This window comes from Podospora bellae-mahoneyi, chromosome 3 (assembly GCF_035222275.1).
Source record: "Podospora bellae-mahoneyi strain CBS 112042 chromosome 3, whole genome shotgun sequence".
Classification (NCBI taxonomy): Eukaryota; Fungi; Ascomycota; class Sordariomycetes; order Sordariales; family Podosporaceae; genus Podospora; species Podospora bellae-mahoneyi.
Genome location: NC_085882.1, coordinates 2608403 through 2623730, shown reverse-complemented (window position 1 = coordinate 2623730; position 15328 = coordinate 2608403). Strand labels below are relative to the sequence as shown.

Sequence of the window (15328 nt, the reverse complement as noted above, 5' to 3'; positions counted from 1 at the left end):
AGATGGGGTATGCCTGCTTTAAAGAAGTAGGTTCGGGGTGATGATGAAGCGAAGGGGGGGATGTTCTGTAGGTAGCCGGAGTGAGAAGAGAAAAAAAAATGGACGGGCTACTTACATGATCTTGTCGACCATCATGAGGTGTTGGTTGAGGTAAGTAGGTAGGTCCGCGTGGCAACGTTGCAACGACGACGCAAGGAATAGACAAAACAAAAACGGAAAACGAGACTACTGTCGTGTTTCGAACATAGATATCCGTTGGGCGGGGGGGCTTTTCTTATGCAGTGGACTCGAGGCACTGCATGAGGCCGAGGGAGGAGGCTTTGCTGAACCCGGGCCGCAGCTGGTTGCAGCGTAAACGATTGGTATAGCTCGTATCTGGGTCGCATGCACAATAATCTATCAGGTGGGCATTTTCATGGTTTGGTCAGGGTGATAATGTCAACTTGGCTCGATAATACGATTATATCTTTACCTATGTATGCTAACCCTTTTCTCGCAACCACACACATACACTTGAACATACCAAGGCAGGGAATCTTCATGATAACTTAGCATTATCCTCATGAGGATGCAGTAATTACATCCAAAAAAAGTCAACAGATATTGCCAACCGAGCTGGTGTTCTCCATCCTGCTCAAGGCACCACATGGAAAAAACCTAACCCACGTTTATGCTACAATCTGAAGTTTGGGTATTCAAGCATCATCCACACACATCACCAAATCACAAAGTCATAACCATAAGGCAACCTCTCTATTCACTAATTCTTCCCCTACTACCCAGACAGAAAAGCATCCACGGACCCCTGCACGAGCCGCATCCACCTCCCCATCTTCCGCCAATCAACCCTCTTAAGCCTATACCACCGCAATCTGAGAGTGCCCCTTTACATGAAAAAAAAAACAAAATAAAACAAAAACAGTTACAAAACTCCTTCCTCCTTCCTGATAGCCCACTCGCCACCCCAAACTAAATAAAAAGCAATACACAGGATATCTTTGACGCTTGCACCGACAGGCAAAAACCCCCTACTCTCTGCTTTGTCTCCCTTTTCGCAACCATCTCCTTGCCCTATTCTCAACAAGATGACCAATTTCCTTTTCTCCATCCTTCTCTTATAAGCAAATATTCCCGCTTTTCCCGCTTTTTCTTTATTTTTCTCCTCTTCATATTCTCTCTCCAGAGCAAAATTCGTGCCCCAAAATGATCAAGCAAAGCCAAAGTAATCGCTACCAGCCGTGATAGCCTTGAGAATTTGGCTGCGGAGCGTGTCGTAGCTCTCGTACTCGGGAAGATCGAGTTCTAGAGACAAAAAAAGGTCAGTCATTTTATCCAAGTCTTGACTGAATAAGGCACAACTTACGGTTGAAGCACGTGTGAGAGCTGGGCAAACGGTCCTTGTTGCCATAATCACGGTGAATGTTGAAACGGCTCACTCCGTTCATGCCTTCCAGCTCCTTGAAGCCGTTGAGCGGCACCTTGGAGGTACCGGTGACGAACTGAAGAAGCTTGGCCCGCTCCTCCTTGTCAAATGAGCGGATGGCGCGCCAGAACCACTGAATCTGCTGCGAGGCCGCAGTGTAATTGTGGTACTCGGTGTTGCTCTTCCAGTCATCCACATCGATATCGGGGAGACCGGAAATGAGAAGCTCCAGCTCCTGCTCGTTGAAGATGGCAATCAGCTCCTCGGGAATGATGTCATGGAAGCCTAGAAGCCAAATGTTAGTCAAAGCCATACCCCAAAACACACATAGCAGGATTCACATACCCTTCAAGAAATGCTCCATCTGGTCCTTAACCGACGTAAGCAGCTTGTGCTCCACAATCAAGCGGACGTATTCGCTCTTGTTTTCCTCAGTGACAGGGATGTTGCGGCCATCTGGAATGAGGTCCACAGTCTTGGTCACACCAAACTCATCGTCCTCGACCGAGAAGGTCTCGGTGATGATATCAGTAATGTCGTTCTCCAGGATCCAGACAAGAGACTTGTAGTAGTTTGGATCAAACGACTCCATGTCCTTGACGGACACGGGCTTGCCGAGAATGCGCTTGTAGACCGCGCGGCTGAAGTAGCAGTCCAAAAGTCTGCCCTCGTAAAGGGCCTTGCCAATGATCCGACCAATAAACTTGAAGAACATCAGATGCTCCTCATTGATACTGCTGAGCTGGTTCGGGTGGAATGTGGTGCGGTCAGAAGACACGGGAATGAACAGGGCGTAGTTGGGGTCAAACATTTGGCGGGCGAGCACTTGGAACCACTCGCGAGTGACACCGCCAGCGTCAACACCCTCTTCGCCGTGGAAGCGAATGTTGAGCTTTCCAAACTTCATTTCGTCTCCAGTCTTGAAGTACAGAGACTTGAAAGAGTCGTGGAAGACGTGCTCACGGCGAACTGACAACTGAAGAGGGTTATACTGAGGCCGAGTCTGCTGGGTGCCGGTCTTGGAGTGCACGCTACGGTTGAAGTAGTTGCGCTTGTTGTCGAACTCGAGAACCTTGGGGTTCTTGACCAGGAGCGAGAAGGTGCCCGACATCAGCTTGGGGTTGTGTCGGACAAGTTCGTTCAAGATCCGGCGATGCTCTTCAGTAAAGCTGAAGAAAAGACCCGCAATACGGTTCTCAGGGGGCGGGCTGGACAAGAGCAGCTCCTTGTGCTGGACCGAAGGTGCGTCACCAAGAGTGGTGTTCTTGCAAACAACCATCAGGGACTCGATCAGCGGCAGCAAAATCGTTGCCACATTAAGCATGTTCTCGCGCTGTCGAATGGCGCTCAGGCAGGCACTCAGCTTGTCCCACATAGTACCAAAGGTTGGGTTCCAATACAAGGAACCAAGGAGGTCTTCCTTGGTGCCCTCCTTGCTATCCTCGGCCTCGGATGCGCCCTCTTCCTTCTTGCCCTTACCCTTGCTGTCAAACAAATGGTCCAGGGCAGTAAGAACACGCAACAGCTTGTTCTGCTCCGAAGCACCAGGAGAGAACTTGGCCAGGGCGACGCCCTGAATCTCAGTGCCGGACTCAGCCTTGAGAATGTATGGGAGGAGGTCGTTGAGGTCTGACACGATGTTCTCGCTAAGAACTCTAGCCTGGCGCACGAGTTCCTCGCCAAAGACCTTCTTGGCACCGGGAATGTTGGAAAGGTTCTTGATGGTTGAGATGGTGTTTTGGAATGTCTTCGAGCTGCATTCGCGGGCCACAAAGATATTGACAACCAGCTTCAAGTTGTGGTCTGGGATATATGGGGGCGTCAGCTGGCGCACCTTCTTCTCCTCTGGCTTGGTCTCCTTCGTCTCCTTGGTCTCCTTATCCTGGGCATCCTTCTGGGCGTCTTCCTGGGTGGGCTGATCGCCAGATGGAGCCGCAACCGCAGCAGGAGGAGCTTGAACATTGGCCATATTGACAGCCTCTGTGTTGGCATGTTCGACAGCAGGCTCAGCAGTCTCGCCCTTGGCCTTCTCCTCCTCTTTTTTCTTGACCTCCTCTTCCTTCTTTTTGGCTTCCGCTTCAGCCTCTTTGCGTCGCCGCTCGAGTGCTTGAAGCGGGTATGTGACCTTGTTCAACAAGTCGGCGAGGAGCTGCATGACAGCGCTGCTCTCCATAACCAAGCTGCGATCAAGAAGAGCCAGGAGACAGTTGATCGCGTACTTCTGAGCCTTTAGGTTGACATCCTTGCCCTTACCCTTGCGACTGAGACTTCGCTTGAGTGTGGACGCCACGGTCTCGTGTTCTGTGAGGAAGAGAGACGGGATGTGAGCGTTCTTTGTAGCAAGATCCTGAAGAAGATCGAGACACTGCTGTACGATCAAAAGGGGCGAGACTTCCGAGTTGTTGGTGAGGTGGTGATTATGGGTGCTGATGTTGGTGAAGGTACGCTTCAGACTCTGGGGCGTCTTGGTGGCATCCTTCTCCTTGGCCTGCTTTGCCCGAAGGGAGAGCTGACCAAAGCTGCGCTCAACCGCATCCATATCTGTGCTGCCATCCTGAAGAATCTGAAGCAGAGTCGAGATAACCTCCAGACGGTTTTGTCGGTTCTCGCAGACACACGAGAATACGTCGAACAGGTAGTTGCGGATGGACCCATGCTGGGTAATGAACATGAGTCGGAGAAGCGTGGCAACGCCGGCCTTGTCAAGCATCTGCACAATGGTGCGGCGCTGGGGTTTACCGTCGTTGACAGCAGCTGGCTCGGCGAGGACCTGTCTTCCGGCCACGGCGCGAGCATTAGGCGGTGGGCCGCGATATTGCTGGCTGCTTTGCTGAGCCAAAGCGCGTGCTTGGGCTGCCAAGTCGGGTGGCAGCTGATCCATTATGTCCTCACCCTGTTCCAACAAGACTTGCTCGCGCAAGGCTGGAGGGAACGTCAGCAGGATACTCGCGGCGTCCATTTCGGCAGCCTCTGCAAGTCGTCGGGCAGGATCATTGTTGTTCTGGCGACGTGCCTCATCACGCTCGCGGCGCCGGCGCTCTTGACGTTCTTGCTGAACAATCTCGTCCCGGAGCTCAGAGGGCAGTGCTTCAAGGAACTCCTGGAATGCCTCTCTATTTTCACCCTCGGGAGGAGCTTGTTGACGGGCCTCGGATCGTCGAGTGGTCAATGTCTGCGCAATCACCTCCTCTCTGAACTCTTCGGGAAGCGCAGCGAGATAGTCGGGGTCGATTCCCAGGTCGGTCACATCCACCGTCTCACCGTTACGAATGGTCGTAATGATGCGCTCGGTAGGAGCCGCGGCGGGTTGCTGGGCAGCTTCGGGGGCGGCGTTGTTAGACTCGACACCTTCCATAGCTTGGGGCTCTTCTTGGGCTTGTTGCTCGCGGGTCGTCTCTGCAGCTTCGGCTACTGCTCGTGCAGTCTCGGCAGCGGCGAGTTCTTGGGCCTGGCGCTGGCGCTCTGCTTCTTCCTCGGCCTCCCTCTTCTCCTTGGCCGCTTGCTGTTCAGCCTTCTGGGCCTCGTACTCCTTGAGGGCCTCTTCACGCTTCTTGCGTTCTGCCTCCTCCTTCTGCTTCTTTTCCTCGTCGCGAGCCTTCTGCTCCTTGAGTTGCTGGATAGCGGCTGGCGCAAGGGTGCCAAGAACACCCACCATAAGGATGGACACCTTGTCATGATGAGCAGGACCAAAGATCATACCGGCTTCTTCCTTCCACCGATCATTAGTGCGGGCCGCTACGAACTGGACGGCTTGAGCGGGCTCCTGGTACACATCGCGCCGAGGCTCCCAGCGACCAACACGATTGCCAGTAACTGCATCCAAAGGGATGCTAACTTGACGGATTTCACCATGAGGTCCTTCTGAGGTCAACTGAAGGCTAAGTGCGGGCCCGGCACCGTGGGGAATGGGCATATTCTGGACCAGGGTGTGGATAACGGCAAGGGGGCCGTCAGGAGTAGCCATGGCTCTAAAGGATTCGGGTAACCCGAGAGAGCTCCACGGAAGAGACTGTCGGTCGGAGTGACGAGGAGACTGATCTCGGCCAGATCTATGGCTGGGAAGCAGCAGTGGGTTCCTCTGACTGTCAAGTACTGCGGGAGGAGCGCGGCTCGTATTGCCAAAGTAATTTCTAAAGTCTGGAATGGCGTTAGCACGGTGTTCAACTGGTTGGCGCTCAAGTAATTGTTGTGTTGCTGTCCTGAAAGCCTGTGAAAAGTCCTCTGAGCCTTCGTTGCCCCCATCAACGCTGATTTCAACACTGTCCAAAGTTGCTTCCAAATTATCGAGGCGTTGAAGGGTTGCGCCAACTTGTTGCGCAGACGAATAAAGAAAATCAGAGAGCCTACCGGAGGATCCCATGTGCCGCAGATCTCCAACCCCAAATGGAGCGGGGAACGGGTTTCTTCGACTGAACCCGCCTCGGACGCGGTGGTGAGGCTCAACGGCCAAGTCCCATCCGAGACTACCGGAAATATTGCCAGGGAGGAAATCATCATGGGGATGTCCCTGTTCGTAATACATGTCGTCGTCAACCTCTTCCTCTTCCTCTTCTTCTGAAAACCCAGTTAGCAATCCATATCTTGACTCAGTCACCAGAACAAAACTCATACCGTCATCTTCAGGACCACCATCGTCCATGTAGTGTTCGTCGTCAAACTCGTGGATGTCCTCGCCATCAAGCTCATCGACATCGCCGGCAGCAGCAAGGCCCCTGAGCTCGAAGCGACGGCGGGTGATCGACTCCAGTTCCGCGAGCTCTTGCATCATTTGGGCGTTGTGAAGATTCTGGGCTTCTGCCTCATAGTCAAGTTCTTCCTCACCCTCTTCATCCTCCTCGTCCGTCTCACTCTCCCAACCATCATCACCATCGTCGCCAATGGGATTTCCTTCCTCGTCCATGATCTCGACTTGGTCTTCGACATCCTCCATGTCTTCAGAGCCGACCTCGTCTTCATCATCCTCGTCGCTATCGTCTTCGTCATCCTCGTCCATATCCTCATCTTCGTCGTCGTCTTCACCCATGATGACTTCGACAACGCCAGGGTCACCAGGAAGACCCTCGATTTCGCCCATTTCGCCAAGCTCTTCTTCGTCCTCGTCGCTAGGGTTATCCTCCTCATCTTGGGACATCTCGTCACCATAGTCCAACTCATCCTCGTAGACCTCTTCGTCGTACATTTCGTCGTCATCTGCCCCCATTAGTAACAGTTCGTCTATTTGAGCAGCAAAATTGGAGAATATACCATCTTCCTCTTCATCCGAGTAATAATCATCCTCCCGTCCGGGCTCGAGCATGCCGAGTGTGGAGTTGCGGTAGAGGTCGGGGGTTTCCTCGCGCTCGTCATCCATGTCGGAAAGGGATGACGCAGACGCAAAGTCGTCCTCCGGTTGGTCACCCGTCGCGGTGGCAGGAATTATGTCCAGCTCACTCAGGGCCGATGCAGTCTTTGTCAAAGATCGCAGCACGCGGAGAATATGTTTGATGGTGCGCTTCACATCGGGATAGGTGAGGTCGATGTCGGCGATGGATGCTGTCAATGTGGCAAGGTATCCCTTCTCATACATCAACCGCTTGATTTGAGCATAAGATCTGGTGAGTCCCTGATCCTGACTTGCGCCCCTCGAGTTGGCGTCTTTGTCCTTTTCCCCGATCATGTGGCTCATCAACTCGGCCAGCGCAATCATCCGGGGATAGCGCACATCGAACGACTCCCCAGGAGTGGAAGCGTCCTTGTAAGCACGAAGAACCGTGTCGAGAACAAATCGGCGTACAAACAGAAGATCGGGCTCGTCATCATACTCCCAATTGCCACGGTGTCGGTCATACGGCTTCTCGCCGGTACGAGCCACAAGAGCCACAAGCACGCTCTGTGCCTGAGCAGATGTTGAAGTCTTCTTCTTAGCCACCGGCGTCTCTGCTGCCAAGCTGGCCGAACCTGGAGAAAGCAGGTCATTGAGCAGATAGTTAAGTACGCTCGATCTAGGCTTGATGGGGGTGTTGGTTTGCATCGGTGCACTACGCTTGAAGTTAATGAATTCCACCTTGGCACGCGTATAGCTCTGTAGAAGTTCTGTCAGGCAGCTGAGGAGGAAGCACCGGTAGATGAAGATGGGGTGATCCTCTGCCTTGAAGGTCGGCTTGGAAGACTTCTTTTCGTCCTTCTTCGGCTCGGGAACTTCTACGTCTGCGGGAGCCGGTGTGGCATCTTCCTCCGCACTTGATGTCTCGCCTGCAGTCTTGTTATCAGTCTTGCTGGCTTCCTTGGCTGGCACAGCCGGGACCTCCTTGTCATCAACCTCTCGGTAATTGAGGAGCTCGCAAAGCAAGAAATGAACCACGCCATCTGGGTTTTCAAGAACAGGACGCTTGATGTCGAGCGGAGTCTTGGGCGCGTCTATCATCTCCTTGTCGGCAGACTCTGTCGACGGCTTCACATCGTTGATGCTCAGATCCTCAGTCGCCTGAACCGTGGGCTCGACTGAACTATCCTTTGGCTTGGTTTCCTCTTCTGCAGCCGGCGCTGGCTTGAGAACGATCTGGTAGTTGGAACGTGAGGAAGACTCCCTGGCCTCAGGGACCGACCACTTGACTAGCTTCACGAGCTGACCAGTGGTTTCCACAAACAACTTAGGCGACCGAAGAGCGACATGCGAAAGGTGTTTGAGGAATGTCTGGGCGTCGTAGTTTCGGCCGCTTCTCGAGCTTGACGAGAGAAACTGGCGAATCTCATTCTGCATCACTTGGCGGATGATGTCTTCGTCTTCTACTATGTGACGGAGGATTGTCATGATGTAGTCCGTGATGCGTGACCGGTTGAGAGGACCCGAGCCGCCAGCACACAACTGCTTTGCCATGACAAACAGGCGCTGCAGATTTCTCTTCTCGCCCACCGTCTTGGCCATCCCATGATCCCTGGTGAGAATGACAAGAATCCGCAGCACGGAGACAGCAAGTGCCTCTTCCTTGCCGATGCGCGGGAGGATCTCCAAGACCGCTGAGAGCAAACCAGAACGCTCCTTGAGCGGTATTGTGGGAACCTTGGTAGCCCAGACAGGCTCCTCGACTGGGTCCTCCTCTTTGGCAGGCGGCTTCCACTTGATATCGGGAAGCTGCTCCTCGTCAATCAAGAGCGTCTCGAAGACCAGGAGCACATATGGCATCCATGGAGGCAGCTCCTCGCTAGAGTTCGAAGGAACTTGGAGAAAACTGAGATATTCTTCAATGTATTGCCTCAACGTCGGCAGCGTGGATTTAAAGAAGGAGCTGTTCTGCAGCAACAGTGACAAGAGATGAGAATAGGCCGCAATGGTCCCACCGTTGGCCTTTTTGTCAGCCTCATCATTCGCATGGAGCGACAGCAGGGCGTTGGCAAGAATTTCGCCGACCTCGGTCCGCTTTTGTTCGTTGTCTGTCTTGAGGATCATGTTCTGAATCAAGTCCGAGATCTCAAAGACAGAGTCAGGATGAGCTCTGATGACGTCTAAGCACCGGTCAATTAGATCATTGGACAGTCGTGCGCGCTCGTCGTCCAAGTCCTCCTTTGTAACCGAAGGGGGATTCGGCGGTACAGCGGCGACCGATGACGAGGTCGGTGCCTGCTGTGTGAGCGCAGCCGTCGTAGAAGGGGCCTCCTGTGCGGAATGCTGGCTTGAGCTCTCATTACTGGTGTCGTTGGACTCATCAGACGAGTGATCTCCCGAATCGGCTTCACCGATAGCATCATGGATGAGGCTGTTGATCCCCGGCATGGGATCCAGTGCCATTGGCTCTGCTCCCAAAGGCACAACTGGCTGGGAAACCACCGGAGTTTGGTCGGGTTGTGCTTGCTCTGGCTTCGGAGGCGGAGGCGGCTCCTTGTATGCATCCTCTTCTGGGATAGGGTTCCGCTTGAAAGCCCATCCCTTGCTGCTGTTCGCAGGATCGAACGCCCTACAGTATTCCATGGCATCCTCGAGCTTTCCGTTCGCGCGGTAGATGGCCTCCCGGCTGAGCTCCTCGTCGTTCCCCTTGTCGATAAGTTTCTTGACGTTGACATTGGCTTCACCCTCCCAGTTGAACGACACACGCTTCCGATCCTTAAACACTGGGGGCGGACCTGTCTTGTCAGACCTGCGGTATGCGTTGGACTCAGAATCGGCAGCGGCAATCGTTTGAAGTATATCAATCATCTTACTCAAGACGACCGTCTCGACCTTCTCTGCCAGTTGAGACTCCCACAGTTTGCGCACCACAGGCAGAATGGCCACCCTCAACTCCACGACGAGCTGATGTCCAAACTCGCGGTTCCGCTCTGCACCCTTGAGAAGGCTGGTGGAGGTGAGGGACTCAGTGACATTCTTGCCGCTAACAATGATGTGGTAAATGTCCAGGATCCTCTTCATCCCCATCGTTGCTTGCCGCACCTTTGGTGACTCCTCACGAGCAGTCGAGTCAGCTGGGACACTGCAGATATCATCAGCAAACTTCTCGAGCATGCTGCTCAACAGGTCAATACCGCCATTCTCCTTGAAGGCGATAAGGACGGGTAGAAGCAGGGCAGTTCCTTGACGCTCCGTCTGCCGAGTTACATCAATTAACATGTCATGCAAGGACTGGAACGTGGTCGCAAAGTGATGGAAGTCTAGTCCAGCCAGCTTGTCTTGATCCAGCTTATCTTGGACAAATCTGAGCTGCTCCAGAACTGTGGTGGCCAAGGTTTCTGCAATTGTCAACTGATTGGAGCGGCTGAAGTTGTCGAATCGTCTGGGCAACAACACTTTGCTCATCGTCTGAAAGAACGGGAGAACATTGCGGTGCAATGAACTCAAAAGATCGTGGATGGTGTTGAAATTCTGCTTGTGAACCCACTGCTGCACCTCTTGTTGCTCTGCGGTTAACTTCGTGGGCTCCGAGGGCTGGGCTGAGGCCTCGGTGCCAGAGGCCTGCGGAGCAACAGGTGCAGTCTCAGTAGCAGTGACACTGTTGGCAACCGTGAGCTTGGCAACTGATAGCTCAGCACCGTCTGGAGAGGTAAGACTCTCTGTCCAGCGCTTCGGAACCAGTGTCCTGATGGCCAAGTCTTCCGTCACGGCGTCGCGTAGCAGTGCTCCAAGTGACTTGATCAGATTGTCATACAGATCATAAGTATTGCACGGCGGGATGACAATCGAGCCCAGTCTCGCGGCGTATGGGAAGGACTGGTACAAAGTCTTGACCAAGCTCTGCAAGCGAACAATGGCCTTGATGATATCATTGCCACCGACCACTTTACGAACCAGCTCCGGATCCCACTCGCCCTTGTCGTTCGATAGTGAGACTCCTGACACGAATGGCGCGAAGAATGGTTCCGAATCATCTCTGGTCATGAGTGGCTGAAGCACACCGATTGTGTCATCGATTCGGTTGAGAAGAGAGGGGATCCCTAAAACCGGGCAGCACTCTATGAGGTGTGAAAGCACTTGCGAGAGCATGCGCGAAGCCGTCGTCTTATCAAAGCCTTCTGGGAGGGCCGGAGACTCGGAGAGATTGAGCAAGAGTTCGACACCCCCGTTCTTGACGTAGGCCTGTTTGAGGTTGGTGTTGCTAGCAAACAGAGCGCTCAGGAATGAACAAAGCGCCCAGATGTATGGTGTGACCTCGTGATGCACCTCTTCCGAACGCTTCGTCGTCTCTGGAGCCCACTCTGGAGATTCGCCAGCCGCATCCACCATCTCGACATCAGCATCATCGCTCACATCTTTTCCTTTCTCCTTGGATCCAGATGAGAACGGCGTGCCTGCCTTGGCAAGCAGCGACTTATCTGCGGCATAGATATTCTTTTCCGAGTCTTCAACCAAGAGGTTTACACCCCAGCCACGCGCCCCCAAGCCTTTTCCTTTTGCCTTATCGTGGGCGAGATGAACGACCTTAGCTGTCAGATCGAGGACGGAGTTAGAGATCGTTGGACGCAAGCGAGGATGATGACGGGCAAGTTCGTCGAAGCTTGAGCCAATGTTGGCGGCAAGATCAAGGTCAGACCTCGACATGATCTGGACGTGTTCGGGGCTGAAGAAAATTTCCAGAAAGTGATCAAAGGACCTTGACGACACCACCATCTTCATACCGGCATTGTTGAGGGAAATAGAGTTCAAGACCTGAGGAATGATATTGATGGCATCGTTGGACGCAAGGACGCCGTGGGCAAGGGGACGCTCCCGAGACTCGTTCATCATGTCTTCTGTGGGTGGATGCGGACGGCTATCAGCACTATCAAGCAGCAGCGAGTCGTTCGAGTAGGCGGGCGATGCTGCTTCCTCGGGGTTCTCCTCAGGTCTTGGCGAGCCCTCTGGTTGAGGAAGGCCAACCTTCTCACCTGTGAGGGTGCTCAAGAAGCTCTGTACCATACCCGACTCTGAAAGGGCCGCGAAGCTGGTGGGGTCATTGTTGAGGAAGTCGCTCAAGAGCGTGACTGCGTTTGTCCAAACCACAGAGCCATAGAGACGCGGCTCTTCAATAACGGTACGGAGACTGACCAGCAACTTGGAGTTGTCGACCAGGTTTCTCAACAAGCGGTCTGTATTGGCACCGAACGAGAGCGGGCTCTGCAGAATGTGATGGAGGAACTTAAGCAGCCACTTCACCGTCTGCTGATGATAGAAGGGAATTCCATAGTCGACCAGCTGCGCGTGGAACTCGGGCTTGGTCCCTAGTCCCTTTTCTGCCAGCTCTTTGGATGAATGGACAACGTGGATGATAAGGTCGGCAATGGCGTCGAGGCCCGAGGCGTTGCTGAGTGCCGGGAACGCCACCGTGTAGTTGTAGACGATCGTGTCGAGGAAAGCCACAACCATGCTCCAGTTGAGCTGTGCCGTTTTGGTGCGGAGCTTGAGAATTTCAATCAGCACCTCCAGCAGTCCATTGGAGGTCATCTCTGGGCCTATCCGCTGCGACACAATCATGTGGAGAGCCAGACCAAACAGTTTCGAACGCCACTTGTCAGCATCCGTGACCTTGCCGTTGTCCATGTTGGGGTCGTCCTGTTTCATGCTGGCAACAGCCTTGCGAACCACATACATGAGAACGCCGTGATTAACGTTCGCATTCAGAGCGGACACGATGTCTTGATACTTGGCTTGGATGCCAACGATGCCCTCCAGTGTCCCGAGCGCAATGGCCTGTAGCCACAAGGGGGTGTCCTCTGCACCGTCGACTGAAGGGTGAATCAACTCCGCAAGCTGGTACACCAACTGGTATTTCCGAGGCTCATCGTTGTCCTGCTTCAGGACCTTTTCGATAAAGGTTTGCTCGTGGTGGATGGAAGCAAGGTTCGTGATGGCCAGCAGACGAACAGCCAGGGCTTGGCGTCTGTCTTCGGTTGAGCCAAGAAGCGCCTTTGCGATTCTCAGACGGTTCAAAAACTCATATCTCGAAGCTGCGGGCATGTCGTCAGGGCACTGCTTGAGGAGATCATAGATAGATGTCGACTTGAGTACAGTCTGACGGATCTCGAGTGTCTTGGGCCCCGAGGGGGCATGATCGTCCCCGTTACCGTGCCTATTGGAGGGACTGTCATCAGGACCTGATGGTCTGTTCGAGCGGGGGGGTTGTGAGACGCTGGTGGCGCTGCGTCGGAGAGGCGTGGGAGTTGGTGGAATGGTGGACGAAGATGCACGGTCCGACGATTGGGCCTCTGGCGCTGGGGTCTTTGTGCCTTCAGCCTTGGGATAATAGACGACCTTGAGGTCGCCCCAGCCGTTCCACCGACTTTCATCAGTAGATCCTTGAACCACCAATGAAGCCAAATCGTTGGCATACATGGATGCCGCATTCCTGGAGCTGGCGCCTGACGTCTTGTCCTTGGCCTTGCTCGTGGGGGCGCCTGGGGTGGTAGGTGGAACATCGGTGAACCGAGCAACAGGGGCCACGGGTGTCTTGACAAATGGTTGAGCCAGCAGGTTGACGCGGTCCAACTCAATGTTGTAGTGATTGGCAAGCAGGGCTGAGCTCACTTGGCGAGAGGGCTGCGTCACGCGCTTCATAGACGCATGATACCGCTGAGCAAGCTCCAGGGAAACCTCAAGAGTGGCACGAACAAGAGTGAGAGATGTGGTATTCAACAAGTCGTTCAGACGGCTGCTACTCCCATATATGCTTCGGTTTCCGCAGTGCTGGAGGAGCATCTGTGAAAAGTTGAGTATGGCGATGATTAGCTGGCAATCTCCATCCTCCCCGAAACCAAGCTGGCCAAGACGATCCTTGCTCCATGGCTGGTCATCACAGTACTCTACCGGCGCCGCCTGGTTCAACAGAAGCTCGCAGGTGAAATCCCTTGTCTGGAAGCCTTCGTTCAAGCCGTGGGTGGCGCAAAAAGCCTCCAAGATATTGTCAAAGCGGTTCAGCAGCGGGATCCAGTGGTACAAGTCTCCGCGCGGGAATGGCCATCTACTTGGGAACTCGCCAAGCTTCTTGGGCAGAAGTGGTAATGGTGTTGAGGTTGTCTCCTCGACATATTTCTCGAGCCACGGCGACTACCACACACAAAGTTAGCATATCTGGACTGAGGGGCACAGCCAGCGGGGTAGCTAGCACGACTGAAGCTTACCAAGGTCTCCTTGTGCCGAGACTGCATAGTTTTGGTGATCTTCCCCATCTTGACGGAGCGGCTAAGCCGCGTGGGCAAAAGGAAATCGACGCTCCCCCTCCACTACCCGCACGTCCCACCAACGGACGGCAGCCTTGTTCGCGAAGCCCGCAGCCTTGCGGAAGAGGCGGAAGCTGGTGATGTTTTCAAGATGTGGGCGAGTCGATAATGGGAGCCGTCAAGTATCGTGGCGGGGTATCGATGTGTGGTGTCGTCGGGTCGTGATAAATAAAGTGCCGCGGCAGCAGCGTCGTGGTTGGGTGATGGACCGGCCGATGGCTGAAGGCCGATAGATGCAATTCGACGGGCAGTAGCGGAAGACAGCTGCTCGATGCTAGAGACCTGGTCCGAGGACGGCCAAAGACGAGTGCAGGTCGCCTTGAGAAATCCGGGGAGTCGGTCAAGTGTCTTGTCTAGTTGCTGATGTTGCAGATGGTCTTTTTGCCCTCGCCGTGAGTTGCAGGCGTGCCGCAGTTTGATGGGAGTGGGTTGTGACTTTGCGAGTGGGAGAAAGTCTCGGTTTGGGGATTTGGGATTTGAGATCGAAAAGAGCAGAAGCAACCAGTGAAAGGCGTCGAAGCCAATGACGGCAGCTGCCAGTCAGGTACTGCTTGGAGTGATCCCGCGGGTCCACTGCTGCCCGCCGGGTGACTGTTAATTCTGTCTGTGGTGGGGCAGGAGCTTCTGTTTCCACCTCACTACGTCCGGAGCTTTTCTAGGCTGGGTACAGTGTACACTGTATTACAATACACGATACTGCACTTCTAATCAGCAGCACTTCAGTTGAAGCTACACGGGTGGAAATCTTTCATTTCTTATAAATCAGACTGTCATATATATGATTTCTCCTTCCCACCCCCCTCAGAAAACTCTTTGCTGCGGACCTGCCTGGAAATGCATTGCCAGCAGCAAACGTGGAGGGGCAAGCTGGGCGTCCCAAAACCCCCACTTTGATAATGGAGCCAGCCAGCCCAGCTGCCTTTCACGCCATCCATCACATGGACAAGGTGGTGTAGGATTGTGGAGAGGTAGTTGTATGTTACGTCGTGGACAGAATTATCTAGACATGTCGAATCAAAGCCTTAAGAAATAGCCAACAAGCCTTTGAAGATAGTCAAAGAGACATTTCTATTATCATCCAAGGCATGGACCATCTCGAGAGACATGCTGCCTGTCCTTGAGCAGGTAATGTCTATCTTTCAGCGTTTTGGTTGTCCACGTGATATTGTAAAGCCTCGAGATATGCCTTCATGACATGTCGACTTACAATTCCCTCCATCATATTCCCCCAAAGCCACCCAGCTA

At 53.7% G+C, this 15328-nt stretch overlaps 1 protein-coding gene across 1 annotated transcript; it reads right to left on the bottom strand.

Annotated features, from left to right (window-relative positions):
• Positions 1-527: 527 nt before the first annotated feature.
• On the bottom strand, positions 528-14613 carry TOM1 (E3 ubiquitin-protein ligase tom1). The gene is made up of 4 exons (XM_062877908.1): positions 13985-14613; positions 1769-13910; positions 1364-1708; positions 528-1302 (listed from the first exon to the last, which is right to left on the bottom strand). Exons 1-4 carry the CDS (start codon positions 14030-14032, stop codon positions 1208-1210), a joined length of 12630 nt encoding a protein of 4209 aa, XP_062733726.1. The 5' UTR covers positions 14033-14613; the 3' UTR covers positions 528-1207.
• Positions 14614-15328: the final 715 nt, after the last annotated feature.

What these genes read in the sequence shown, in the direction of transcription:
- TOM1 (XM_062877908.1), bottom strand. Translation starts at nt 14,032, where the DNA reads ATGGGGAAGATCACCAAAACTATGCAGTCTCGGCACAAGGAGACCTTG. An exon ending in GATGGAGCATTTCTTGAAGG is followed by an intron (nt 1,709 to 1,768) that starts GTATGTGAATCC and finishes TTTGGCTTCTAG; the next exon opens with GCTTCCATGACATCATTCCC. An exon ending in CTCTCACACGTGCTTCAACC is followed by an intron (nt 1,303 to 1,363) that starts GTAAGTTGTGCC and finishes TTTTGTCTCTAG; the next exon opens with AACTCGATCTTCCCGAGTAC.